This window comes from Ceratotherium simum, chromosome 27 (assembly GCF_057802395.1).
Source record: "Ceratotherium simum simum isolate JZ-2026a chromosome 27, ASM5780239v1, whole genome shotgun sequence".
In the NCBI taxonomy this organism is placed as follows: Eukaryota; Metazoa; Chordata; class Mammalia; order Perissodactyla; family Rhinocerotidae; genus Ceratotherium; species Ceratotherium simum.
This window is the reverse complement of record NC_141926.1, coordinates 3,775,609-3,803,515: the sequence shown is the minus strand read 5'-3', so window position 1 is coordinate 3,803,515 and position 27,907 is coordinate 3,775,609. Positions and strand designations below refer to the sequence as shown.

The following is a 27,907-nucleotide window of genomic DNA, read 5'->3' as shown; positions in this document are numbered from 1 at the left end:
ACCACTACGCCACTGGGCCGGCCCTACAATTCATCCATTCAAAGTGTACAACTCAAAGGCTTTTAGTATATTCACAGAGTTGTGCAACCATCACTAGTCAATTTTAGAACATTCTCATCACCATGGACAGAAACCACACACCCCTTGTCCATCACCCCCACCACAATCCTTCCACACCCCCAGCTCTAGGCAACCACTCATCTAATGTCTGTCTCTGGATTTGTGTATTCTGGACATTTCATATAAATGGGATCATATACTATGTGTCCTTTGTGACTGGCTTCCTTCATGTGGCATAATGTTTTAAGGTTTATGCATGTTGTAACAAGGATCAGTACTTCATTTCTTTTTATTGTCAAATAAAACACTATCGTATGGATATCCCACGTTTATTTATCCATTCATCAGTTGGTGGACATTTATGTTGTTTCCACCTTTTTGCTGATTAATGTTGCTATGCATGAATATTCATGTACAGGTTTTTGTGTGGATATATGTTCTCATTTCTCTTGGGTATATAGCTAGGAATAGAATTGCTGGGTCTATGGTGACTCCGTGTTTAACCTTTAAAGAAACTGCCAAATTATTTCCCTTAGCAGCTGTACCATTTACATTCCCACCAGGAATGTATGAGGGTTCCAACTTGTCCACACCCTCACCAACACTTGCTATCATTTGTCGTTTTGATCATAACCATCCTACTGGGTGTGAAGCGGTATCCAATTGCAGTTTTGATTTGCGTTTCCCTAATGACAAGTGACGTTGAGTGTTTTTCACGTGCTTGTTGGGTATTTGTGTATCTTCTTTGGAGAAATGTCTATTCAGATCCTTTGCCCACTTTTAAATTGGGTTGTTTGTCTTTTTGTTGTTGAGTTGTAAGAGTTCTTTATATGTTCTGGATACTGGACTCTTGTCAGATATATGATTTACAAATATTTTCTCCTGTTCTGTGGGGTGTCTTTTCACTTTCTTGATAGTGTCTTTTGATGCAGAGAGTTTTCATTTTGATGAACTCTAATTTATCTATTTTTTTCTTTTGTTGCTTGTGCTTTTGGTATCATATCTAAGAAACCATTGCCAAATCCAAGGCCATCAAAATTTACCCCCATGTTGTCTTCAATGAGTTTTATGGTTTTAATTTTTATATTTAGGTTTTTGAGCCATGTTGAGTTGACTTTTGGTATACGGTGTGAGGTAAGAATCCAACTTCATTCTTTTGTATGTGGAAGTGCAGTTGTCTTAGCACCATTTCTTGAAGAGACTATTCTTTCCTGATTGACTGGTCTTGGCACCCTTGTCAAAAATCAATTGACCATAGATGTGACCATAGGGTTTCTTTCTAGACCCTCAATTCTATTCCATTGGTCTATACGTCTATCCTCATGCCAGTACCACACTGTTTTTATTACTATAACTCTGTACTAAGTTTCGAAATCAGTAAGTGCAAGTCTTCCAACTTTGTTCTTCCTTTTCAAGGTTGTCTTGGCTATTTGTGGTCTCTTGCAATTCCGTACGAATGTTAGGATCAGCTTTTCCACTTCTGCAAAGATGCTGTTAGGATCATGATAGGGTTTGCATTGAATCTGCAGATTGCTTCTGGGGAGTACTGCCATCGTAACAATATTAAATCTTCCAATCGTGAACATGGAATATCTTTCCATTTATTTAAGTCTCCTTTAATTTCTTTCATCAACGTTTTGTAACTTTCAGCATACAGGTCTTGCTCTTCCTTGGTTAAATTTATTCCGAAGTATTTTATTCTTTTTGATTTGGAGAGTAAGTCTTCTGCCCATGAACATGGGATATCTATTTAGGTCTACTTTACTTTTTACAACAATGTTTTTGTCATTTTCAGAGTGTAAGTTTTGGACTCTGTAACTTTCTACACTATCTGTCAACTCTTCACTTTATAAAACAAGCCTTTGAGGGTTCCTACTGCTTCCTCTGCTTGTCTTTCCTCCCACCACCCATATCCAACCTTCAGTCATTAACACTATTGCTCCTAACAACAACTAACCTGACTGAGCACTCACCATGCATGTGCCAGGCACTAGGAACTCTACCTTTATAACTAATGGAATCCTCATCACCCTCGGAGGAGGTGGGTACTATTTAACTGTCACTTCACAGACGAGGACAATGAGGCATGGAGAGGTCGAGGGACTGGCCCCAGGTCTGCAGCTAGTAGGGAGCAGAGCCAGGATTAGGACCCAGATTCAGACCCCTGTGTCTCTGCTTTTCCTGACTGAACTTCTTGCCTTCCCACAATGACAATCAACTCAACCTTGGGGTATGTCAGGTTGAACCATGTGAATTGCTGGTTTGATCTTTTTGACCTATAAAAAGCAATTTCACGGGCCGGCCCCGTGGCTTAGCAGTTGAGTGCGCGCGCTCCGCTGCTGGAGGCCTGGGTTCGGATCCTGGGCGCGCACCGATGCACCGCTTCTCCGGCCATGCTGAGGCCGCGTCCCACATGCAGCAGCTAGAAGGATGTGCAACTATGACATAACAGCTATCTACTGGGGCTTTGGGGAGAAAAAGGAGGGGGATTGGCAATGGATGTTGGCTCAGGGCTGGTCTTCCTCACACACACACAAAAAAAGCAATTTCACATGATTCAACATGTTAAAAAAAAAAAGGCCTGGGATTTGAAGCAGGTGCCTGAGTATCTGTCCGCCAGGTGTGAGTGGGAATTTTCTGAAGCTCCGGCTCTGCTGTGTGCGGTTGCAAGGTGCTCCCCGAGGAAGCTCCGCTGTGAGAGATCCCATTGCCCCTGGACGTGCCCGGCATCTTCAGAGCAGAAGACTGGAGGCTGTCCTGAGATGGGGGCTCTGTTTTGGGGGTGAGAGCTCTTTTGCTCCCTCTAACAGCAAGTCCCAAGCGGGAAAAAGCATAGGTCCCCTCCCTAAAAGCCATACTGCCCCGTCTGCATGAGTCATCCGGCCTGTTGGACCTCGGGCTGGTCTGACAGTCCCTGGGTAGGGGCCCCTCCTGCCGGGCCACATGGACTTGCAGTGGCTGCATTTCTGGGCCTGTCCTGCTGCTCCCGAACAGGTGCGGAGAAGGCAGCCTCCTGGTTGGCCTCAGGACTGTTTGGTCGAGAAGCTCCCATTACGTAAGACGTGGTGGGAGGAAGAGGCCTTGAGCTTCAGTGTCTTTGAACTTTAAAGAGGGGAAGGTGACTTCAGCTTTGGACCTGTTCTCTCTCAGGAATCTGACGCAGGAGAGTTCTATTTTCCCAATGTCGGCAGTTTTAGATGGCTGGCTCTGTTCTCATTTGATCTCTTGCACAGCTGCGGGGGAGCCTCGGTGGACAGCAGGTCTGAGCATCCTGTGAGACAGGATGGAGGGGGAGTGGAGCCTGGGCCTTGGCTGCAGGGCGGCCCGGGAGCTAATGACTGCGTGGTTCTCATCTGTTCTCAACCTTCCGGGGCAGAAGCCCGAGTCTCCATCCGTGGAACCAAGAGGAGCAGCGGAGGACGGAAGACAGCTTATCGAGGGTCGGTCCCCTCCCCAGCCCACTCTGGGCCACCACCGGCTTCCGCCCAGTGGGCTGAGAGAGCACACTGAGGGATGCTGGGGGTGGGAGTGACATCCCTTTCAATCCAGGATTGCATTTCCATGAGGAAGCAACATCCACCACTGTGAGGCCCCCTCCGTCCTTTCGCTGACGCTGACGAGGCTCTGACAGTGACTTGTCCGTGTTTCTCGACTGCAGGACGCTCTTCTGTTTAAAAGGCGCAAACTCTGGGGACTTGTCCTCTTTTCTCTCCCGTGTTGGGAAGCCCGAGCTGGTGGACTGAATGACGAACATACAGATTCTGACCTGCTGACTGAGGGGCACGAGCCACCCACGCGGGTCGGCAGGTGGCTCCATCAGCATCGAGCTCCCAGTGAGGAAGTGAAAACCCTGGGTCGTTGGAAGGTGCAATTCAACACTCTCACACAAAGGAAGTAGAGTCTCAAGATTTATTACTTACAGATCCCAGTGCAGGGGGCGCAATGAGCCGGGAAAAGGCCGTCCTCCGTCCCGGGTCACGAGCGAGCAGAAGAGAGTGAGCAGGGTAGCGCCATTACGTCTAAGGTGGTTGGGCGGAGGTCACTAACTGTTTATGGGTTTAACTCTAAGTGGTTATTTTAAAACGTGCCCCGGGAACAGCAGAGCTAGAACTGTGGTGGGAAGCCTAAGCTCAGGTCCTTATCTAACTGTGCAGATCCGGGTGGGGGCAGGGTTATCATACCGTAAAATGCCGAGGCAGCAACTCAGAACAACAAAAGCTGTTTTTCTCATCACATCTGCCCTCCCCATCTGGCATAAGGGGCCATCCTGGTGACTGGGCATGCTCTGCAGACCCGGGCTGTCCTTCAGGTGGGCTGTCCCGAGGTCAAACCATGGATGGAGGTGGTAGTACAAGTTCTTTGGGCCTTAAAACCCAAGCTCATGTTCTCCAATCAGCTTTTTCAGTAACAAAACCGATGGAGACAAAAAAATCGACTAAAGTTAAAGCCCTTGCAGGCAACCTTGAGCCTTCTCTCTCATGCCCCACCTCTGCCCTGCCAGCAATCCTGTGGCTCATTCATTCCAGATATATGCTGGGCACAAGGATCTATCATAGACCCACAGGACACAGGAGGATCCAGAGTGGACCCACCTGCACGTGTGGTCACTGATTCACCACAAAGGCACCCCTCGACTCAGCAGGGAAAGGCTGTGGTTTTCACAACAAATCGTGCTGGAGCAATTGGACACCCACATAGAAAAATAATTATCTCACACCACGCACACAAAACGATTGGAGAGAAATCATAGACCTGACTGTGAAAAGTGAGACACCGAAGCTCACGGCAAAGACGGAATATGAGCAGGAACCTGGGGAGGCAAAGATACTTCTGCAGGACCCAGAAAGCACCGTCCATACAGGCAAGATGGATAGATTGGACTAGATTAAGTTTAAGGACATGTGTTCATTAAAATACAACACGGAGAGAGGGAAAAGGCAACCACAGACTGGGATACATATTTGCAACACACAGCAAAGGCCTCATCTCCAGACTATGTAAGGAAGTCCCAGAAATAAATAAGAAATAGACAAACTACTCGATTTTTTAAGAAGGACTTAAACAGGTCCTTCACAAAGAGAAATGCAAATGGCTGAGAGTATGAGAAGGCGCCCCGCCTCCTTAGTTCATCAGGGACATGCAAATTGAAACCACAGTGACCCGTCACTGCACCCCCACCAGAAGGGCGTGAAAAACAAACACACTGGAACAGTGATCCCAGACTCATCCGCCTGGCCCGCCCATCCAGGGTCCACGCTGCCCTCCTCGCCGGCCTGGGCCGTGGCAAGAGCTTCCACGTTGGTCTCCCTTCTTCCCCTACGACCCACACTGCAGTGAGACACCACTGTAAATATAAGTCAGAACGTCTGCTCAAACCCTTCCCACGACTCAGAATAAAACTCCAGGTCCTTCCGATGCCCAGAGACCTGTAAGATGTCTCCCTGACTCTCTTTCCGGGGAACTGCACCATGTAGGTGCTGTGGAAGATGCTGCTGCCACCAGCGTCCCAGGACCCCTCCCTCTGGCACCCCTCTGGTCGCAGTCCTAGGTGGCCATGTGACTCGTTGTGACCGATGGAGTGCGGAAGGAAGTTCATGTGCCGTTCTGATCAGAGGCTCGCAGAGCCAGCAGGCTGGCAGCCCTCCATCCAGACGGGGCCACCCACCAGCCAGCCCTGAGTGGAGACGACAGCAAGGGAAGGGCAGCAGCCCTTGACGGACATGTGGGGGGAGGCGCAGATGAGCAACGAGAGGTCAGGGCTGTGCGTGTCCACAGCACAGCCTGGTGCCGGCCTATCCAGATCCACACGGCCAAGCTCAGCCTTGCCGCAGGGAATTTGCCCCCACTCTTCCCCCTGCCTGGAAGCGCCCTCCCACCCCACCCCTTCCTCCTCCTCTTCCTCCCGCTGTTCTTCCAGCTGGTCAGCCGCGACAGCACCGTGTATCAACTACTCTCTTCCTTTCCTACCACACTGATATACCGCAGATTTCAAGTCAGCTATGTCCAACAACATACTGAATATTGCAAACAAGCTGAGCGAGACAGAACACTACATAAAGATTCCATTCATATAAAATTCAAAAACAGGTAAAACTGTGATGTTTAATGAAGCTATGTAGATCATAAGGCAATAAAACCAAAACGGCGACCGCACACGTTGAGAGAGCCGTTTCCTCTAGGAGGAGAGGAAGAGCTCTGTGGCCGGGAGGGCTGACCTGGGTGCCGGCGGTGGGCTGCTTCTCGACCTGGGCCGTTCCTACCAGGACGTTCACCTTTTAATTGTTCCTTAACCCAGACTTGTTTTCAGTACTTTGCTGTATGCATCATGCATCTCATTAAAAACAGGACAGATATGGAGCCTGCTAAGAGATACAACGTAAGCATGATTGCGAATCTCCTAAGAAAACAAACAGAACAAATTAAATATTCGATGTCATTCATCCTCGAACACCTGGAATAAATGCCACTTAATTGTGGCATATTTATTTTAATATGCTGCTAGATTCTGTTTGCCAATAACTTATTGAGGGTTTTTGCATCCCTGTTCAGAACTGAGACCCCTGTAGGTTTGTGTGTGTGGCCCATTTCTGTGAGGTTTTATCCGTCATACTCATTCATATAAAGCATTTGGAAGCTGTTCATTTTCTGATTGGAAAAGTAAGTAGCACCAATTTGGGTCAATGAGATGTGAGATGCTGGGTGGTTTGGGAGAAGACGGCCCTTCCTCAGTCCCGGCCTGCACTGCGTGTGTTTAGGTTAACGTAAGGCCTAGAGAAGCTGCAGCCATCTTGCGATTCGCCTAAGATGATGCAAACTCCATACAGGGCGGAGACCAGAGCTGACTGAGAGACGAGGCTGGCGCCTGACAGTCAGATGGTCACACCTCTGGGCACCTCTAATCAGACAGCCGATACATCCTTTATTGTTGTTGCTGAAATTGGTTCACGCTCGTCTGTTGCTCGCACTGGGAAAGCCTGGTTAATTTACATATTTCCAAAGCTGTTTCCTCCTGTTTCTCAAAAGGTTACCTGCATTAACTGGGATTAACGAGGCCCCTTTTCCTCCTGCTTTGTTCCATAGCCGCTACGACTCCCTTGCCCGTGTTTGGGTGGGCAAGGAAGGGTATTCGTTTTGCCTTCCAAAGCCTTTGGAGATTCTCATCCCCAGGCCCCTGGACGGACCTCAGGCCTCTTCTCAAGTTGCCTGTCTGGACCTTAGAGTTCTCAGCGCAGATGGTCTCCTGAACTGCCTCTTCTATTTGAGCACCTGTTTCTCACAGGTAGAGCCCTTGCTTTTTTTTACCCTGAAATGCCAGCTGGGATATCCTAAGTGATAACTAGGCGTTTATTCCATTTTGCCCACTTTTGGCATGCGCAAATGTGCCACAACCCCGATGCTGCTGGCCAAGCCTGTGGCTGCCAAAGCCCGGACCCAAAGAAATACACAAGGAAGGCCGTCGGGAGTCGTTCAGGGCCGAGCTTAACCAGGGGCTGTGCTCTCCCAAGACTGGGGCGTGGACAAGTCCTTATGTGTAGAGGTGCAAACTCAAGTACGCCAGGTTCAAGTATCCGGGGCTTCATTACAATTTTCTCTCCTTTTGTGTAGGTTAAAAAATTTCTGTAATAAAAGAATGCTCTTTCTTTCATGAAATGATGGTAAACTTGATGAGAACATTTAAAAAGTCTCACTTGGCACAGTACAAGTTGAGAATCCTATGTTGATGACCAGGTTTGTTTCTCTGGCAATATTCAGTCTGTGAAATCCATAAGCCTGGGAACCACTGGACTAAACAAAGCCAAGCCTAGTTAGGGTCAGCCACACTCAAGTCCCCCGTGACACCCTAACGCACCGAGGCCCGAGTCTGGCTTCCCATTGCCAAGGCTCGAGAAGCGAACTTGTAATGCTGTTCTTTTCTGACCTTTGGATTGAGATTCTTTTTTTGAGAAATCATTTGCAGTTTTATCTCCTCCCTTTTGGTAAATAAGGAATCCTGAATTGAGAAGTGATAATTAACCACTGAGTTTAGATACTGCAATCACATCACCAATCCTTCCTCCATTACTGGTCCATTCAGAGGAAGTGTGTTTTCTCCAGTCAGTGGGGCACTGGGGACCCCATTCATCAACGTTGGAAATACTTAAAATGATTTTAAACAGCAAGCGAAAAACATGCTGCAGGAAGTAACTGAGTTAACTCAACACGACTGCCGGAGTAGACACGCTGAGGCCTTATCCAGGAGTGCCTTTCAGCAGCTATCCTCCACTTAAGTTTTAGACTTGACAGACGTAACATTCAGGACAAGAAACATTTTATGGTGATATCTGGGCCTGAACGCATCACAGTTACTTAAGGTGGCTTTTGTTTTTTTCCCTTTTTACAAAGATCTCCTTGGACCCAGCACCTGTGTGAAAGTCATCACTTCATTTGCCACTGGTGGCCCCCCAGGGCTGGTTTACAGGGCTGCTCCTCACTGAGTGCGGACCAAGCACTCCAGGACCAGCAACCACACGGCGCTGTGGCCCAACACTGCCCCCCCCACTCCCTTCATTCCAGACCCACGTGGGGCATGGAGGGAGGTGCGGGCAGGGTTCCTGCTCCGCTTTGTGAGCTTGTCTTTCTGACTTCAGTGGCAATGTCTAAAGACACTTTTGATGGGATTTTCATTTACATTTTAGAAAGCGACTTGACAGGAAACGGTGGTTCTAATCAAAATTAAAAAACACAAAATAAAATTTTCACCACATTCCCTCCTTCAGATGCAGTGGAAATGACTCAATCATCTCCACCGCTTTGACCAAACTTAGGTACAAAAACTGAAGTATTGGTAGACTTTTTGGAGGGGGATGGAAAATAAGACGATTTAAACCAAACTTCCTAGATGAACTTAAAACTGACACCGCAATAAAAAAATAAATAAAAAATATAAAACAAAAAAAAACAAAAAACAAAACTGACACTGATTCACCCCAAATCACCTGCCCACTACTGCAAAAAACATATAAAACAATTTTGACAGAGATAAACCTGAATAAAACTAATGTTCAATCACTAGAATCATCTTTGAGAATCTCATCAAAGCTGACCTGCACGAAATAAACTGATCAAGTAAGCAGTATCTCCTTCGAATACTCAGTAGGTGTGTGGTTACAGAAGGGTGGTAGTTTCTTTACATCCAGCAGAGGACCTAACAGGCCGGAGCACTCACTCCCTGGACCCCCAGCACTGGCAGACGGGGGACTGAGCACACGCACACCAGAGCCGTATGTGGAGGTGTGTGTCTGACCCTCGCCCAGAGTTTGGAGGTCTATCACGATGAAGTACACGCACGCCTGGTAGCGACGTGAGACAGTCGCTGGAATCATGTTTTGGTTTGCCTTTGGGTACGACGTTCTCTTAAGAGAAGCTCTTCACTCCCAGGTGAAGTGAGGCACAAACCTGGAACAAGCCAACGGCTGTCACGAGCCACACTGCCAGCACAGGGCCCACCCCGAGTCACTACAACAAAGATGGTTTAGGGACAGCGACCACAGACAGGGAAGTTCTCCAGAAAGGCAGGTCCGCATCAGATGGCTTCTGTGTCTCCTGTAACTTCGTAGTTCAGTGATGCTGCCACCAGTTACGATGAAACACGGAGACGCGACGGGTGGCTCTCGTGCTGCACTGAGCACATGCATGTTTTACGTCCCACTCACATTTCAGGAACGCATAGCAGCTCTTGAAGCGAAACTAGAAAACTCACCGGTAGATGAGAAAAAGGCAACATGGACGGGGTCCACTGACTGCATTTTATCAAAAGACGAGCGGTCCCATCAACACCAGTCCAGTCCAGAGTTACATCTCAGCATTCGTTCACTAATTAAAAAGTGAAGGGACTCCAACAGGCTCTCCACGCCACTCTACTCACAGCCTCAGAGAGAAATTCTGGGTCCCTTGTTTACATGTAGATAAGGAGAAACAGATTTGACTTTTCCCATACGAATCTCCCCCACCCCGAGTGCTTTATTTCATATCCCAGTTTTAAAATATGGTGTCATTTATACCCTAAGTGATTGACAGATATTAAGCTTCACCTCAAGGACTGATGATGTGCAGGTCTGCAAGGGAAGAGAGATGTAAAACAAAGACTTTCCACAAGAAATAAGTGACACCAAAAATACTGTTGTCACTACAAATTTTATTCAGAAACCCATCTTTGTTTTTTTTTGTTGTTTTTTAAAAAAATTCCCATTATGAACTGGTTTGGTCAATCAACTACAACACTTTCTAGCAGACATACGGTAAAAACGGCATGGCTCAGAATCGCCCAGATCTTTCACGATCTCTCGACCGCCTCCGGTCACGCTCTCGTCCCCCACCGCCGCCACCGCCGCCACCGCGACCACGGTCTCGAGACCGCGAGCGACGCTCCCGAGACCGGGACCTCGATCTATGCCTGCAAGAAGGAGAGAAACAAAACCATGGCAGCCACACCAACATGCACCCCACACCACAGTGCCCAACACTCCAATACTCCATCTAGTGAACTGATGACACAGTGCCGATGAATGCCAGTTAACACTGCACACCAAAACTGGGAGACATTCAAGAGTCAGGGGAAAAAAAGGCAGCTTAGAATTGAAGAGGTCTGACACCCTCCACCTGTAGCACCGACTGGGATTATCAGGGGAATCACACCTGTGATTCCTGCCACAGGAATTGGCATTCCTGCTGGACACACCCAGCCCCCACCCAACACAAGGTCAGGTTCCTCCCCAAGCGAGCCCCTCCTCAGACACTCATGAGCTCAGGTGCCCATCAGGCTGATTCTGGGCGTGGAGAGAGCAGGGTTCTTTTCCTCCTATGCTTCTTGTTGACAATAAAACAGAATCACTAGCAATGCCTGCATATCCTCACATACATTTAACAGGAGAGAGCTGAGAACGCCCGAGGGGTCAGAACTTAATCTAAGTAGGAGACTGACTCATTATTCTCTCCGACATCTGCATGGACACACCAGGACCAGACATAGGTGACTATGCTCGACTGTGCCGGTGGTCTGCAGGGGCAATGCCACCATCCCTCCCCAAAACCAAGCCAAGGAAACCTCCCCAATCCAAAAAAGCCCAAGAGAGCCCAATGGAAATGTGCGGGATGTAAAGGAAGGGCGGTATCTAATGCCGCACACACGAACCTCACATGAAGGTTACCCGCTGACCTGGCCCCTCGCTTCAGTACTGAGCTTTGAGCTCTACCTGAGAAGTAGGGAGACGTATGCACAGAACAGTCTTCTTCATAGAGTATGTTTATGTACTTTAACATATGTGCCACTTTCTGAGCAGCGCCTCTTGAAGCACAGAAACGGCAGGCCAAACTTCACTTGAAAACAATAAATACATAAGGACAACAATTCAGCGCTACAGCAGATACACTCCAACACTCACTTCTTGCGTCGGCGCCCGTACAGCTCCCGCCGCAGCTCTCTCGAGATGGGCTTCAGATGCATGAAGTTGCAGAAGCCTCCTCGTGTACACTCTCTGCGGAGAGAGCAGCCAGCGTCACGCCGTGTGTGCACAGCACCCACCTTCCCAACAACGCCGCAGCCCTCCAGTCGGCCCCGCACCTACCCCATCTCATACTGGCGGCAGCAGGCTTCTCTGAAGTCGGTCACGGGGGAGAGCTCGGCGTGGATCGGCTGTCCGTTAAACCAACGGTTGTTCAAGTCAATCACAGCCTTTTCCGCATCTTCTTCACGGCGAAACTGAAAAGACGAATCAAAAATGTGTGCCACCACACTTTAATAACAAAGATTTTCAATTACTGATCCAAATACACGTTATATGCTCGTGTAGGTAAAATAATTAAGGCGGAATAATGTAGAGCAATTTAAAAACCAGATAATCCTTTATGTACAATTAGATTACTTAATTTTGTGGTAGTCCAAGATTATGCCAAATCTGTTGCCTTGGTTTTCAAATTTAATTGGTTAAAAGAGCAAATGTAATGATTGGCTTAGGCAATAAAAGTTTCATTAAAACAAAACCAAAAAAACATAAACCAACTTCTCCCCAGTCCAAACAACCTCTAAACACCAGCTATTAAGACGTCCGATACTAGAAGACCACAAGCACGTGTTCTGTCTGTCCTACTCGAGCTTCTAGCTCTCCTGTCCTCAGCTCCAGCCAGGACGGGGCTGAGTCGGTGCACAGAAATCCATGAACAGTACCGAGCACTGAGAATGTCCAGTTAACAGCTAACACAACACGGCAAGCGTCCCTCACGCCTCACTCTTACTCCTACCTTGACATACACGTTTCCAACCAGGTGGTCGCCAAGGTTATCGCAGACGTTCATCTCCTCCACTTCACCATACTTCTCCTCCATTTCTGTGAAAACCTCCTGGAGGGAGGGACAGCGGAGTAAAGATCACCACACAGTAAAGATAACAGACCAATTAACATAATGCATGGTTAAGTAATGTTATTAATGGAGAAAAGTGAATTCCTCCCAAACAGATACAGTTTCAAATAGTCAGTTATCTCACCTCGAAAAACTCATCATAGTGTTCCTGCATCTCGACATCGCTCACAGCACCTGCAAACAACAGAAACCTGGCTGGTTAGAGCAGGGAACCGGAACGCGAGACCTCCTGTGCTTAAACTCACACTGCTCCAGTCACACACATTAGATTATCTAGAGAGAAAGCACGACAGAGCTGCATTCTCCTGGAGCACTGCAGACACTGCATCACACAGCCAATTGTTACATTGTGAAGTGTGGTGACACTCTCAAATGCCCCTTACGACAGTCTCAGTTCTGGCTATTAAAATATTAAAACCACAACAAGTTTTAATCAGCATCAAAGGGCCACATTTTCAGACAGAGTGAGGAAAAAGTTGATTCTCAAATTAAGAAATTTTTAACTGAAAATTTTCTTCCTTTTAAGATTTAAAATAGAGGCCAAGTAATCACACTGATTTTCCCCCTTTATTAGGTCAAATTGAAAACTGAAAGGAGGGTAAGTGATTCAGAGCTAAAGTTCCTGACTAGTTTAAAAATCTTTTACAGATTACCAGCCATACAGATGGCTATGAAATTCTTTCTGATGCGATTAAAACCCAATGACCATAAATAAAGACTCAGTAGGATAATAACCAATTTCAATTACAATATTCTGAATGCCCTCTATTCAAAGGGAAAGTTACAATGCTTTGTTGAAGAAAGCATTCTTATTTTATATTCCAAAACTATTTTCATCGAGTTAATTCTTCTTCATAATTCACATGCACTAAGTGAAGTCATGTCCATTGTGTGGGTAGATTTTGCAAATTTACATTCTATCCCCATTGTCATTCTACCAAATTTTACCATTCAAATTCTAGAGTTCTCTTAACCTAGATCTGAGAAATCACAGAGCTGGCGTGTCAATACACTGACGCTCCAAACACTACATCAGGGAGCTCAGCAAGGCCCGGGCTGCTTCGAGGCTGGCCCAGCTTGGTCTTCAAGTGCCCCCTTCCACGGGCCACATTCCTGGACTGTGGCCTCCTCTGCACACCCCACCAAGGGCATGTGGCCTGTGGCACATTCCAGACTGTGGGGCTTTTCAGCAGTTTCCTAGCTCTCCCCAAAACCTTTCTATCTTTAAGGACAAGAACTAACTTCAATCTTTTGATTCTGAGAATGACTTAGTTCACTTTCTAATCCATGACAGGGGAAGAGGGCCTCCCTGCATTTCAATTATTTTTGAATTTCCAGGAATGCAGCTTGCTTTAGAAGCTGACACTGATCAAATGCATCAGGCAACAACTGATCCTCTCGAGAGCCCATCCCAATTTATTTAAAAGCTGCAGGAACGTATGCCCTTTCCTGAGCAGAAACCAAGTTCTAAACAACAGAAAAGCTAGTCAAGAGAAGCCCATTCCAAAGGGCAGATTTTAATGTTTAAAATTAATTTTCTTCTCCACATCAGAAAAAATGAGAAGAGAAAAAAAAAATTTACACGCTCAAAGTTCTAGCAGGATTGAGAATCAAGTTTTGGTGGTGGTTAAAATACTGGCTGAATTCATGATATTTCTGTTACTAGGTACTATAGTCTTGTATTTTAACAGCTTCTGGAAAGTTCATATTTGACAATGTCTGACAGTGGGCATCTTTTATCTTCTACATCTCTGCTTAAAATTCATGAGCCAATCAAAATGACTTGAAAGGCAGAGATGAAGGATTAAAAAAACCTAAAAAATGATTTACATGACTCAATATATTTTAAATACAACATGAAAAATACCCAGTTTTCTTGCAGAAACATTCTTAAATTAGGATTCGTATTTAAGTTTAAGCCAAGCATATAAAGCTTATTTTTTTACAGATGAAAGGGTATGTGAAAAAACAGCCAGTAATTTTAAGAAAGTAATGAATCTAGCTGGTTGAAATTTTATTGGAAGGCTCTGTTGCCAAATATTTCAGGTTTACCAACTTAAATTTTCTTCCTAAATTGTAGAATGAGGATTTCATTTAATTTGTACAATCTCCACCCTAGAATTGGAATACTTAGTATAGCTAAACTTTTATTTTGTAGCATACACAAAACAAGAGTACTGTGAATTGCAAATAAAGACACAAAGAAAACTAATACAACATTCTTTTGTCAATAAAGCATACGCAGTCCCCAAGTAAACAATGAGGGCAAAGAGTTATTAATTGTTGTTACTCAGTCACCTACTTTTCATTCATTTTTACCCCAGGGCAGGCTGTTACAAAGATTATTATTAAGTCCATATATAAACATTACCCTCCTCCACCTATCGATCTTACTTAAAAAAACAAAACAAAACAAAACCCAGGTATTTTAAACCATCAGAATCAGGGAAAGAAATGAATTCTCTACTATCAGGTCAGTATTAGCATTGAAAAACATTTAGTGTCTAGGCAGAAAGTCTCCCAGTCCCTCCCCGGCAGAGACACAAGCGCCCGTGCACTCGCAGGCGCGTAACTGGGAGGCCTCCAGCTTGGGGCTGGCTCGAATGGGTGGTGCCCACTGGGACCATTTCACCCAGCATAGGTCACCCTATAAACTGAGGGACTCCGGGCCAAGTGTGTATTTGATCTAGGTTTGTGGCTATCCAGGGGTACCTTCTGAAAGAGCCTTCTTTTAATTTTTACAGCTTTAAAATCAATCGGTGAATGAGAAGCATCCACCCTTTGGTTTGGACCTCTTGGTTTTAGTAAGATTCCCAGATATTCATTTCAATTTATCTACTGACAACTAAATTGAGTCTATAGCTGATAGTTATAAAATTTAAATTTTAGTTTTCTGAACTTTCCAATGATACTAATATGTATTCTGTTCTCTAAAACTTACCCTTCAATAAATACAATATTCATAACTTAAATTTGGTATTTCCCAATACAGGAAGAAACTGGTAACGTCTCCTGAACACCCACTTGATAGCTAGTTCCCCTCCAAGGACCCTGTACTTTCCAAACGCAGTAAACTAACTCCTGAAGCTGGAGAGACCTATATAAAGTATTCTGATTAAAAACCAAGTCGGCACAGGGCTGGTGTCCAGGAAAACTTGGGGGTCAATGCAACTCAGAGGACCTTCATTTGGGAAACATCCTCACAGCAATACTCTCACAATGAAAGCATGATCTCTTCTAAAATGGAGTTTAAGGGAAAAAACGTCTAATAAGAAATAAAATCTGAAAAATAATTTCAGAACAGTTGGTTTTTTAAAGTGAGGGGAACTTTCAAATACTGTTGCTCTGAAGAGGGAAGAACGTAACTCCACATTTAACCCCAAGCATACTCTCCCCCAGGACGACGAACACAGTAAAGGAGAGAGCAGCTCCAGGCCAAGGTAAAGGGCGCCCTGTCCAGTCACTGTTTCCTTCTTAGATCAGTGGGCAGGAGTCACATCTCAAGCAGCGGTTTCCACGGGGTCAGTGGGACAAAAGCTCTCGACACCTCTAGTGAAAGGCGGTCCTTGACACTACAGCGCAGACCAGGTGGAGTTGACACTGAGCTCTGACACGCAAGCCCAGGGAACCAGGGAAGGAACTTGTATGAACTTACAGCGCAAACCGTCAGCAGACTGGGAAGAGTTTTGAGGGTTACGGTAAATGTTCAAGAGGGCAATGGTCTGAAATACAAAACGCAACAACTTTATATTACGGAAAATTAAATTTAAACACTTAACCGGTTTCCTGTGGCGATCGCTTCAGTCAAGACTCAGTGCTGAAAAAAGAGCAAGTTATTTTCTTTTGAAGCTGAGATGTTTTCTCTGAGTTGATGGCTGTCTTGGAGCACCCTAACACTGCAATGTTACGGAGATCCCATGATATGCTAATATTGTATTTCTGGTCACAGAATGCAAACATTCTCCACTTCAAAGTTCCAGTCCAGTTAAGAGTGCAAATAACTTGGCAGGCCACCACCACAGTATTCTTAGACATTACAGAAAACTTTTAATGAACTGAGAAAGAAAAGCGTCCGTATAAACCGATGAGAAAATTACTCTATTAGAGAAACACAATAATTACATATCATGAAATCTCCACTTCCTAGAGGAAAAATTATAATGGTGAAATAAAACCCACACTTATTGGGCAACTTACCTTATTGCTTCCTAAATATTCCTAAGATTTTTAATTTTACAGAAAGAACTTAATAAACGCCAGGGGTTCAGTCACTGTGAAGACCAGTGATGGGCTGATAATGTTCAGATGTCACGTGGACGGACCCCCTCTCATTAACAAGTGTCAATCGAGGGAAGAGGTCCGGCCAGCGACCTTCCCTAGGACAGCCTCCTGAACCGGCCAAGTATCGAGTTCTTGCTGTAGGCACCAAGGACTTCCAGCACCTTGTCCTGTTTGCAACAGCTCTATGTCAGCAGCTCAGAAGCCAACATTATTTGTCTCAATTAAGAGTGGGCTCTTTAACACCATTGTTTTAAAAAAATTTCTCCAACTGTGGGACTTACAGTGTGAGCCGTCAGCCGTCTGTGCACTGTTTTGGGGATTACGATAGATGTTTTGAATCAAGATGGTCTGCGGGGAAAAAAAAATAAAAAGGGGAATTCTACTGGCTGCTGTGCATATATTAGACAATTGCAAAGAGACAACTTGTTTGCAAATGGCTAAACGCTCGTTTGCTTGTTTGTTTCCCGCAAGTCAGACACGTGTCTTCTGAAGAGTACACCCAAACCATCATATTATGAAAACAGAGTTTGAGCAGTGACTTCGGTCAAGTCAGCCAGCAACCAAGAAGAAATTTTAATTGTTATTTTGAGTAGTCCCACATTATTAAAGTGTTTTAATGTAAGATAAATAATAGAACACTAACATCTTATACTTCAAGCTAGCAGACACTAAGATGTTGTAAAATTCACATATAATCATATTCCCCATTCAAAATTATTTTTTTAAAACCAAATGCATAACTCCACTCTATGCAGCCCATCAAGATCTCCGGTCTCGTAGGAAACAGGCACACCACATGGGTTTCCTAACTCTCATGGACACCTATCATATTTACATTTTCTTGGTGGGATCTCTGTTTACATAATACAATAGCTTAAAACATTTGCTCTTTTCCGATCCTTCTTTTAAGGGAAAAAAATCCTTTTAGCCCTTGTGCTTTAAACTGGATCAGGCAGACTTGAAACCTTACATTGTACCGTTCTTCTTAAAATCAAGTTGTCTGAAAAAACAAACCATGTTTAAGTTAGTAGGCTAATATATTACATGAATCTTAATGTCCACATCACTGTATGAAGCTTAACAAGAAACCACACTGAATTATGCTAGAGATTCACAAGTTGAACCAATAAACCACATGATTTAGAAAAATAAATGTTCAGTCTCAACATGTGTCCAAAGCAGTTTTGTAGGTGGTTTTACAAAACCGGCCAGTTCGGTCTCTACTCTGTTTAAAGGGGTGTGGTTGTGAGAACTCCCCCGTCAAGGTCTGCTGCCGGAAACCCACTCGGGGGGACGTCCAACAGCCAGACCACATGTGACACACAGACCCTCTGCTCAGGGCCTGGCACCTTCCCAAGCCATCCGGCACTGCCCCGAGTCAACTGATCTGGGGCCTCAGATGTTCTTCCCAAAGCCGACTGGACTACAGTTTTCAACTGGAATCACCAGAGTGTGACAACTCTGACGGAAAGCTATACTGAGCCCAATTATTCAACAGGAAAAGTCATTTTAGGTCACACTCAGGGAAGTGGCTGTTTAAGGAAACAAACTTCACTGAAAGGGGGCAATGCAGTCCATTAAAAGCAGGGGTGGTCAGGATTACCTAAAACCAAATAAGCAAATCAAAACAAGATGCTCAAGTTAACACAACCCACCCCACCACACTTTAATGGACTCATTGCCTCATTTTGATCCATGGGGCTCAAATTAACTTCACAGTAACATTCTAGGTAATCAACGATTCAGAAAGAAAATAAACCATGTGTCTCTGGGTAGCTTACAGAAAACTTTCATAATAGGGGACATTTCTCTCTCTCTCTCAGCCCAACACTTGGTACATCTATAAGTCACCCCCAAATCAAAGAACTCAGTGGCCCCTTCAGCAACTTGCTGAAGATGTGTGGTTACTGCCCAATCTATGGCCATTAGCTTAGTTGGGGAGATTTAGTTCATAAATCAAAGCACTAAAAAAAAATTTACAATAAACAGAAAATTTAAAGCAAGTTCTCCAATATTCTGAAATTCTAAAAAAAGACGTGTTTAAAGCTATTAGTAGATTCTTGTTATAGTAACCACCTGGTAATCAGGAATAACGGGGGGAAGAAAGTCACCACCCCCCTTCTAAAAACACATTAAACTGTGGGGTTTTCTATGAGCTTAAATTAGAAAATACCACTAATGTCTCTTTCTTTCATTAATTGGCTGATTTTCTTCAATACTTATAGGAAAACATAAATGTCTATTGTATTACAAGTTTAAAACATGTGAAAAGAAAGACACAAGCTCAAAGGCAGAGGCTGCAGGGGTCACAGGTAACAGTTACCCAGTGGTTCAAGAGGCTGCACGCTCAGACTCCTGGCCGTTAGAAGGAGCTCAGCAGCCCTCAGTCTGCAAAGACTGAAGCACAGATTTTTCCAATTCCAAATGTTCGGGTCAACATGGGCAGAAGTTTTCTGTTCCTATTAGAGGTGCTCTCTCCCTTTAATTCATCAGGGATCACTCGCAGGGTGCAAACCCTTGCCTTTTCTTCAATTAACCAAAAACAAACTATCAAAAATTGAAATTTTTGATTGATCTGAACTCACAGCAGACCTAAGCCCAAGATAACAGGCATTTCTCAATTAACTGAATAGATGGACCAAGAATCATTGAATGTAAATGCCCATCTTCTAATGTTAAGTTTCATTTCCCATGTTTCTATGACAGCAACTTGCTGTTTCCTCAACTAGGGGTGCAAAAGAGGAGACACCCAGGAGGCCTGGAGAACCTGAGTGCAGTGCACGACAGATGGGTCTGCTAACAACGACGCCGGCATCTCCTGTAAGGCAGTTCCAGTCCCTCTATGCCTGAGAGGGAAAGAGCGGAAAGCCCATCTGCAGCTACCAGGGCCTGGAAAAGAGGCCAAGTCAGTGCTGCCCCTCTGGACTCGTGTCTATTAGGGGACAGGGAGGGTGGCAATGCAGCAAAGACCAGGCCCAGCCAACGTGCAAAGATTAAAAACTTATTTGTAAGTTTCTCTAATGATAAGAGCAGGGAATGGTGCTCTCAGACCTTCCACTGGCGGTAGTCCCCCTGCCCCGCTCTCAGCTAAACAAATAACACACTCACTCACGAATACAAACGGAATAAAGCAACTAGAAAAAACAATGACCTGCTTAATACATGGAAATTATTAACCGCCTGCGTAAAGAACATGAACTTTTGATAATTTACATGAAAACAGCAGAAAAAAGAAAAAACAAACCTGGCTAAAGGTCGGTTTATTGTGCAACCGAGAGCATCTGTCTCCATGACGACATGCTCCAATTTTGAAATAGAAGGAACAGTTGACTCTGTAAAGGAAAAGAAGAACTGATCATTTCGCTGGGACGATACCAGATGGAAATGTCATCAACACGATATATGCTATCAAACTACTTTTTTTTTACCTCACGAAAACATAGGCACATGGTTTTTTATTGGTAGTAGGTACCTTCCCCTTCTTGCCAATATTTTAGGACTATAATCGGCCCTCCCCATCCGCAGGTTCCGCATCTGCAGATTCAACCAACCGTGGATGGAAAGATCTAGGACGGCTATGTCTGTACTGAACACGTACAGACTTTTCTTCCTTTCATTATTCCCTAAACAATACACTATAACCACTATTTACATAGCATTTACATTGTATTAGGTATTATAAGAAATCTAGAGATGATCTGAAGTATACAGGAGGATGTGCCTGGGTTATATGCAAATACCTCACCATTTTATACATGAGACTTGCATCCATGACCCTGGTATCCCTGTGAATACCGAGGGAGGACTGTACCTAGCTTCAATTTGCCCTTCTACAAATGCGCCACTTTTTCAATGAAGGGCACTCTAATTCCAACTTGATTCCTCCTCATTCAAATCCCCTCCACTTTCAACTACTTTCTCTGCTCTACTGTTTTTTCTTAAATGGGATATTAGTCTAAAACTGATTTTAACTTAAAATGCATCTCTTCTCTAGTTTTCCATGATGGAATTCTCTCTCTTGAGAGAGACGGTGTAGTGAGGGTCAAGATCCTGCCTCTGCTACAGCTGCCTGAGCGTGGGCAAGTCACCCCGCCTCTCTTGGTCCCAGGAGTCATCTGTAAAATGAGGAAAACGCCAACCTGGCACTGTTCTGAGAATCAGATATATGTGTGTATGTGTGCTTCACTCACAGTGCTCATTAAGTACAATCATTACCTAAATCAGAACACAAAGTCCAGTGTCTCTCACCCATGACACTAGACCAACGGGAAATTTCCAAAAACAGGTCTGAATAAATAGTTCCCTGGTTTCAATACACTGAAAAGCAACTATTGGGGGAACTCAACCTGACTGGAGGAACCACAAAAGGCCACCTTCTGTCCCTATAGCAAAGCCCTCCTTTAATACTATTCAAATACTTGGACGATGAAGCCAGCATGACAGCAGTGCCAGGTGGCTCAACCGACCTGTGATGAATTATGAAATCTTCCTAGATGGGCCCCATTCACATTGAGACTTGCAGAGAAGGGAAGGTTACCTTGTAGATTCAGTTTTTAGCAAGCGCCATATGTTTAGACAGCCAATCTAGAGGTAAGATCAAAGGGCCTCAGTGAAATTTGATGGACCATGACGATGTACTAGCCACTGATTTATTATTAAGTAGCAATAAAGATGGAAAAGTCTGAATTCATGAGGGGAAGAAAACGATTACTATATATATTTGCAAACTTACAGGTCTTACTTTAGATTATCTAATGAGCACATAACATTATATCTTCAGGGAGTCACCTGAAAATGAAGAGCTTATTTAAAAAAATATCTCAGAATGGGCAAAACCCCTGCCTGAACAATTAATACCCACCTATTCCATATGATTGAAACAACCCTTGTCCCTGTCCTTCCAGAGACGCCTTCCATTTCATGATGCCCAGGTAATTATTTACAGTTTAGTATATTAGCCAAAACTTTTCTAGCAATAAGCTTTACTGGGGCCGGCCTGGGGGTGTAGCGGTTAAGTTTAGTGGTTAACCCCGCTTCAGCGCCCTGGGGTTCAGGTTCAGATCCTGGCCACGGACCTACCGCTCATCAAGCCACGCTGTGGCAGGCATCCCACATAAAAAATAGAGGAAGATTGGCAGATGTTAGCTCAGGGCCAATCTTCCTCACCAAAAACAAACAAAAAAAACTTTAGAGATCTGCTTATTAAACTACTGAAATAAAATGAAAAGATGTAAAAGAAGAGGTGTGATTTACTATCACAGAGATGATGTTAGGCTAATCTCTGCTTGGATTAGAAAACTGCATAACTTCCAATGTGTAACTGACTGAACATTTTTAATTGGTAGACACCTATATTTTACTTCTAGCTTAAATTAAAAAAAAAAAAGTTAGCAGGAATCATTATCTTCATTTTTTTAGGAGTTGGTTTTGTTTCTTGGAAACTAAACCCCAAGTTTCCCTGAAATGAGACTATGAGTGACCTCAATTAAATAATCAAGTTTCCTGAATTACAGCCATGACTTTTACAATATAGTCCTAATATGCTGAAATGTGGTTATTTCTAGCATGAATATAAAAAATGTTACTGGAATAAACCTCTGAACTAAGAATTTTGTGAAGTAAGTCTAGACACCACCTGACAGTTTTTTTTTACAAGAAAAAAAAAAACCCTGCATGGGGCAGCAGCCATGGCCATACTTACACAACCTAAAGAGGGAAAGTAGCCCTCCGTGCTCTTCAGCCTGCACCCAGAAGAGCCTCTTTCCCAGCAGAGCTGACGGGTTCATTCAAGACAAGGCTGAACCGCAAGTTCCCCAAGCTGCCTCCTCTGGGAGCCCGCAGCCTTCAGGGTCCACACCTCTTCCACAGCATTAACAAGTTTTACTACATTTTACTATAATTATCCTTCAGAGGACACGCACCCCCTCCCTCCCTAAGTTCCTTGAGAATAAGATCCAAATTCTATCCATCTTTGAGTCCCCAGAGACTGGTGTAGGGTTAACACACCATGTTTCCGGAGTGACTATGACGATTTTCTTGTGACTTTTAATAGGAAAAAATATAACCCACTCTTCCCAACAACACAGGACATTCTGGCATGCGTAAAGGAAGACCTTTCACAAGGTAGATTGCATCCTGGGGAACAGAAACAACTTAAACAGCGTTCAAAAGAGAAGTATTAAAATATTATCTATTACAAATTTAGGGGTGACTCATTAAAAACATACATACACATAAACCCTGTACAGCCCAGCAGATGCCACAAGGGTACCTACTCCCTCAAAGAGGAGATTAAGCCAAACCCTTAGTCTTTAGGTTTCCAAAGTTAAGAATTACACTCCAAAAATGTCTGAAGACATTCCCTTTAGTCTAAACTTCAGTCAAGCCACTGGAAATTAATGCGTGCCAAAGTGGCAAAGTCAAAATTAAATTTTTTTATTTTTAACCTAACAATTGACCAGGCAAGGTCTGAAACTTTGAAAAAGAAATAAAAAACACCTTTTCCCTTGTTTTGGAATTGCATCTTCAGATTTTTAAAAGCAGATCATGTCTTTCACGGCTGGTTAACCCAGCAGTCTCCATAACACTTTTTCACATCAAATGTCCTTATGACCGGCCCGATCATCGCGTAAACACGCAAGAGGCTGATTCAGAGTATAAAACTCCGACAATTAGGGCCCTAAGTTGTCGAACTATCTGACACTGGCGAGATCTGTGCTACAGCAGCCGGGCGCGACACTAAAGGCTGGAAGTTGGGGGAATCGGTACCACTGACAACTTCGGCACAACTCGAGACGGCTCCCGAGAGCGGGGCGCGGGGCCCGGGCCGCCGAGGAGCCCGGGGGGCAGAGGCCGCCGCGCGCCCGAGCGGAAGCCCGCCCGCCAGCCCACGAGGCGGCGGCGCGGCTCCCGAGGCCGGAAGGGCCGCCGCGCCCCTCCCCCGCCCGGCCCGCCCGGGCCCCGCCGCCGCCCGGGCCTCTCCGCCGCGCCCGTCCGCCTCCCCAGCCCGGAGCCACGGCGGGCGGCTCTCACTCACTTGTCTTTCTCGGTGCCGAAGATGGAGGCCAAGTACTCCGCCATTTCCCACCCGCCGCCGCCGCTGCCGCCGACACTGAGGCCGACGCCGCCGACCCTGCCCGACGCCCGCGGGAGACGTCACCCGGACGCGACGACGCTCGCCCCGCCCCGACGGCGTGCCGGCGCTGCCCAATCGGGCGCGGCGCTGCCGGCGCGTGGGCGGGGCTTGGCGCGCTCGCGGGAGGCACCGCCCCCTCGGCCCGGGAGCCCGCGCACCGCCCGCGGGCGCCCCTTGCGGGCACCGCTGGCCCTGCGTCTGAGCTCCTCGCCGCGCTGGCGGGGACCGAGGCCTGCGCCCCCCACCCCCACCCCGGCCCCCGGAAGCCGAGCGCGCAAACGGCGGCAGAGGAGGAAAAGGCCGCGGCGAGGGGCTGCTCCACGCAGTCGCCTCGGGCAGGGTCCCGGGCGCGCCGGTCCCGCGCGGGCGGGTTCGGGATTGCACGCGCCGCGCCCTCCCCGCACTCTCCCTGCGGGACGCCCGCTGCCTATCCAACCTTTCCTCCGGGAAGAGCCCTCCCCTCCTCCACCGCCCGTAGGCGGGGAAGGGAGCGGGGCGCCCCTGGCCCACCCCCCGTGTCGGCGCCGCGCCGCGCTGGGGCCCTCCCCGGGATAGCCCAGCGGGGTCGGAAAGGCTCCAGTCGCCCTGGAGGCCAACCCGCACGTCTTGGGGCCGTGCTAACAGACCCGCGGAAACGAGCCGTGCCCTGTGATGGCCGAGGGGCTGCGCCGGGGCGGGGGCCAGAGGTAGGATGGGGATCAGTTGAGGGACGTCCAGTAGCACCCAGTGCGTGATCTCCCTGATATGCTCAAGACCCCGGAAAAGATGGGACACCAGGAGGAACGCTGCAGGGAGAGGGGCCCAGACGGGAGCTGAGCACTAGGTTACAGACCTAAGGGGACGCTAGGTCCTTCCCCCAGGGCTATGGTTTCCAATCTTTCTAGGTTATTCCACTCTTTTTTTTTTTAATACAAGTTTTTTTTTTTCTTTTTGCTGGGACAGATGTGCGCTGAGCTAACATCTGTTGCCAATCTTCCTCTTCTTTTCCTCCCCGAAGCCCCAGTATATAGTTGTATATTCTAATTGTAAGTCCTTCTGGTTCTTCTATGTGAGCCCTCACCCCAGCATGGCCACTGACAGTGGTGTGGTTCTGCGCCCAGGACTGATCCTGGGCTGCCAAAGCAGAGCGCACAGAACTTGAACCATTAGGCCATCCTGGCTGGCTTAATGTTCTACTTTTTTAATGTAAGGAGTTGTGTATATACAGTTGCGGTCCCTCCTTTCTATCCACTCCTTTCTCCACCTTGCCTTTTTTCATGTAACAGTCCATCTTGGAGATGGCTCCATGGGAGGCTTGTCCTCACTGCGTTTGTAGCTGCCAGAGCTTCACTGTGTGGATGGCAAATTGCTTATTCAACCAGTGGGTCCCCTGTTGATGGACATGTGGGTTGTTTCCAGTCTCTGGCTTTTTACTAGCAGTCCTGCAACAAATAGCCCCCTGCGTGCATCCTTTTGTATTTGGGACAAATACACTGCACCCGTGCTTTGCAATCTCAGGGCCTTCATAATTAGATAAAGCAACACAAGTTTTATTCTGGGACAAGGATTGCACAAAAATGAGTTATCCTGGGGTCTGGCCTGGTGGCATAGTGGTTGAGTTTGCGCGCTCCGCTTGGGTGGCCTGGGGTTCACAGGTTCGGATGCCAGGCGTGGACCTATGCACTGCTTATCAAGCCATGCTGTGGCAGGCGTCTGACACATGAAGTAGAGGGAGATGGGCATGGATGTTAGCCCAGGGCCAATCTTCCTCAGCAAAAAGAGGAGGATTGGCAACACATGTTAGCTCAGGGCTAATCTTCCTCACAAAAAGAAAAGTTATCCTGGCAGAAATGCTTAATATTTTGGTAGTCTCTAGTGTGTTAAAATTTGGTGTTGAACACATTTGAGAATGGATTGCATGTAAGAAGAAATGATAATCAGATGCTTGTGTACCTCCTAAAGCAGCTGTGAGGAGCCCCGGGTTTCCTATGGACACAATTCTGAGAACCCCTGTTTGGATGGTGGGTACCTGTTGAGGATTTTAAACAGAGAAGGGCTATGATCCTATTTGTACTTTAGAAAGGTCACTCAATGCTGTATAAAGGATGGTGTATTAGTTTCCTGTTGTTGCTGTAACAAGCTACTGCAAACTAAGTGGCTTAAAACAGCAGAGGTTTATTATCTCACAGTTCTGTAGTTCAGACGCCCGGTAGCCTCTCCAGTTTCTGCATTTTGGATCCCGCAAGGCTGAATCGAGGGGTCGGCCAGCCTGGGCTCATATTGGGCGCTCCAGGGAAGAACTGTTTTCAGCCTTACTCAGGTTGTTGGTAGAATTCAGTTCCACATGGTTGCAGGGCGGAGGTCCCTGTTTCGTAGCTGCCTGTCAGCCAGCTTCCTCTCTGCCTCATCTCTCCTCCTCTGCCTCTGCCTCTAGACAGAGAAATCTTTCGGCTTTTAAGGGCTCCAGTTACTAGGCTGGGCCCACCTGGATGATCCAGGATACTCACTATGTGAAGGTCCGCAGCAGTAATTACATCTGCAGGCTCTTCAAGGCAGTCCTTAGTTTAGTGTCTGATGGAAAAACCAGGGGCTGAGAATCTTGGAATGTCATTAGAGTCCTCCCTGGATTTGAGGGGAACGAGACCAGAGGTGAGGCGGTGGTGAGAGGAGTTTTGTTGGTGAGAAATGATGGGGCCTGAATTACATCCGGGGTGGCAGGTGTGGTGGTCGGAGTCTTGGCCTGCAAGCTATAGAAACTGACCACGGATACTGTGATGGGCTGAGCTGTGTCCCCCGCCAAATTCATATCTCAAAGCCCTGACCCCCAGTACATCAGAAAATGAGTGTATTTGGAGATGGGATCTTTACAGAGGTGATTAAGTTAAAAGCAGGCTGTTAGTGTGGGCCCTAATTGAGTCAGACTGGTGTCCTTATGACAAGAGGAGATCAGGACACAGAGGGAGGACCATGTGAAGACACAGGGAGAAGGTACAATCTACGCCATCTACAAGCCAAGGAGAGAGGCCTCAGGAAAAACCAGCCCTGCTGACAGACCTCCAGCCTCCAGCACTGTAGGAAAATACATTTCTGTTGTTTAAAAGGGATTTCATAAGGAAATTGGGTAATTCATCACGTTGCTGGGAGGGCAGGAAAGCCAAGCTCTGAGATGTCACCAGTGCCCTGGTCTGGGGAGGAGCCTGCTGGTCCTGCTGCATCAGCGCTCTGAGCGCCCCCCCCGCCCCCGCCACCTCTCCTGACACCAGGAGTTCCATGGTGCCGCAACCCTCTGCTGCCTTAGCAGGTTCTTGCCATCCTTGCCCCTGTGTGTTCCCAGCCAGGCAGTGAATGGATTGGCAAGCTTGTGGCCTGTGCTCGAGACTGCTCCTTGAGTGGCCAAGGGCAGAGTCAAGGCCCGCTAAGACAGGGAACGGCTGAGGAGGAATGGATCGGGGGTAGTTCTGGCCTCTGTGTGAGATTTGTTCATGGCTTTTCTTCCCTTTCTGCCTGCCCGTGGGTCACCACAGGTGGGCCACAGGTTATGACCCTCCCACTGCTTTGGGGCTTGGCCCTGCACCTCACTTTGGGCCACAGAGTGTGAGCGGACCTAATGTAAGCCACATCCCACAGAAGCTCTAAATATTCCTCGGTTTGGGAAAAGAGCAGGTTCCAAGTGTCTGCTCCCCTGCAGTCTGGGGCCTGCGTGAGAAGCACGTGGAGCTGGCCTGACCGGCCCTGCCACCCAAATCAATCTCCCCAGATGCCCTGCAGGCAAGGGAGCTGAGGAGATATTTGTTTCTGTAAGCCTTGAAATTTTAGAGTTGTTACACAGCATCATTGTAGCACTGCTGACTAATGCAGCATGGGTGTGAATGGCCTATCAGGTATTCAAGTAGAAATGACCAGCAAACATTTGTGTATATCAATAGACTGTTTGATAGAATCCTCTGTGATGATGTAAATGCTCTACATCTGTGCTATCCAATACGATAGCTACTGGCCATATGTGGCTATTGAGCACTTGCAATGTGGCTAGTATGATTAAGGTACTGAATTTTA

General features: G+C 46.5%; 1 protein-coding gene across 4 annotated transcripts; it reads right to left on the bottom strand.

Annotated features, from left to right (window-relative positions):
- Positions 1 to 10,214: 10,214 nt before the first annotated feature.
- U2AF1 (U2 small nuclear RNA auxiliary factor 1) lies at positions 10,215 to 23,894 on the bottom strand. 4 transcript variants are annotated; one of them, XM_087418026.1, is made up of 8 exons: positions 23,774 to 23,894; positions 19,982 to 20,069; positions 17,019 to 17,085; positions 12,581 to 12,630; positions 12,337 to 12,435; positions 11,664 to 11,797; positions 11,481 to 11,573; positions 10,215 to 10,492 (listed from the first exon to the last, which is right to left on the bottom strand). In XM_087418026.1, the coding sequence occupies exons 1-8, from the start codon at positions 23,815 to 23,817 to the stop codon at positions 10,354 to 10,356; spliced, it is 714 nt and encodes a 237-aa protein (XP_087274152.1). In that variant the 5' UTR covers positions 23,818 to 23,894; the 3' UTR covers positions 10,215 to 10,353. The 4 variants fall into 4 exon arrangements, with proteins under 4 accessions (XP_087274152.1, XP_087274151.1, XP_087274154.1 ...); XM_087418025.1 differs by lacking the exon at positions 17,019 to 17,085 and adding an exon at positions 16,112 to 16,178; XM_087418028.1 differs by lacking the exon at positions 23,774 to 23,894 and adding an exon at positions 21,275 to 21,296.
- Between the last annotated feature and the right edge of the window lie 4,013 nt (positions 23,895 to 27,907).

Excerpts from the sequence above, each read along its gene's own strand:
- U2AF1 (XM_087418026.1), bottom strand. The coding sequence starts at position 23,817 with ATGGCGGAGTACTTGGCCTCCATCTTCGGCACCGAGAAAGACAA. Across the intron at positions 12,631-17,018 it reads GACGGCTGACGGCTCACACT|GTGCTGTGAGCGATGTCGAG; the intron begins GTAAGTCCCACA and ends TGTTGTTTGCAG. Across the intron at positions 12,436-12,580 it reads ACTATGATGAGTTTTTCGAG|GAGGTTTTCACAGAAATGGA; the intron begins GTGAGATAACTG and ends CCCTCCCTCCAG.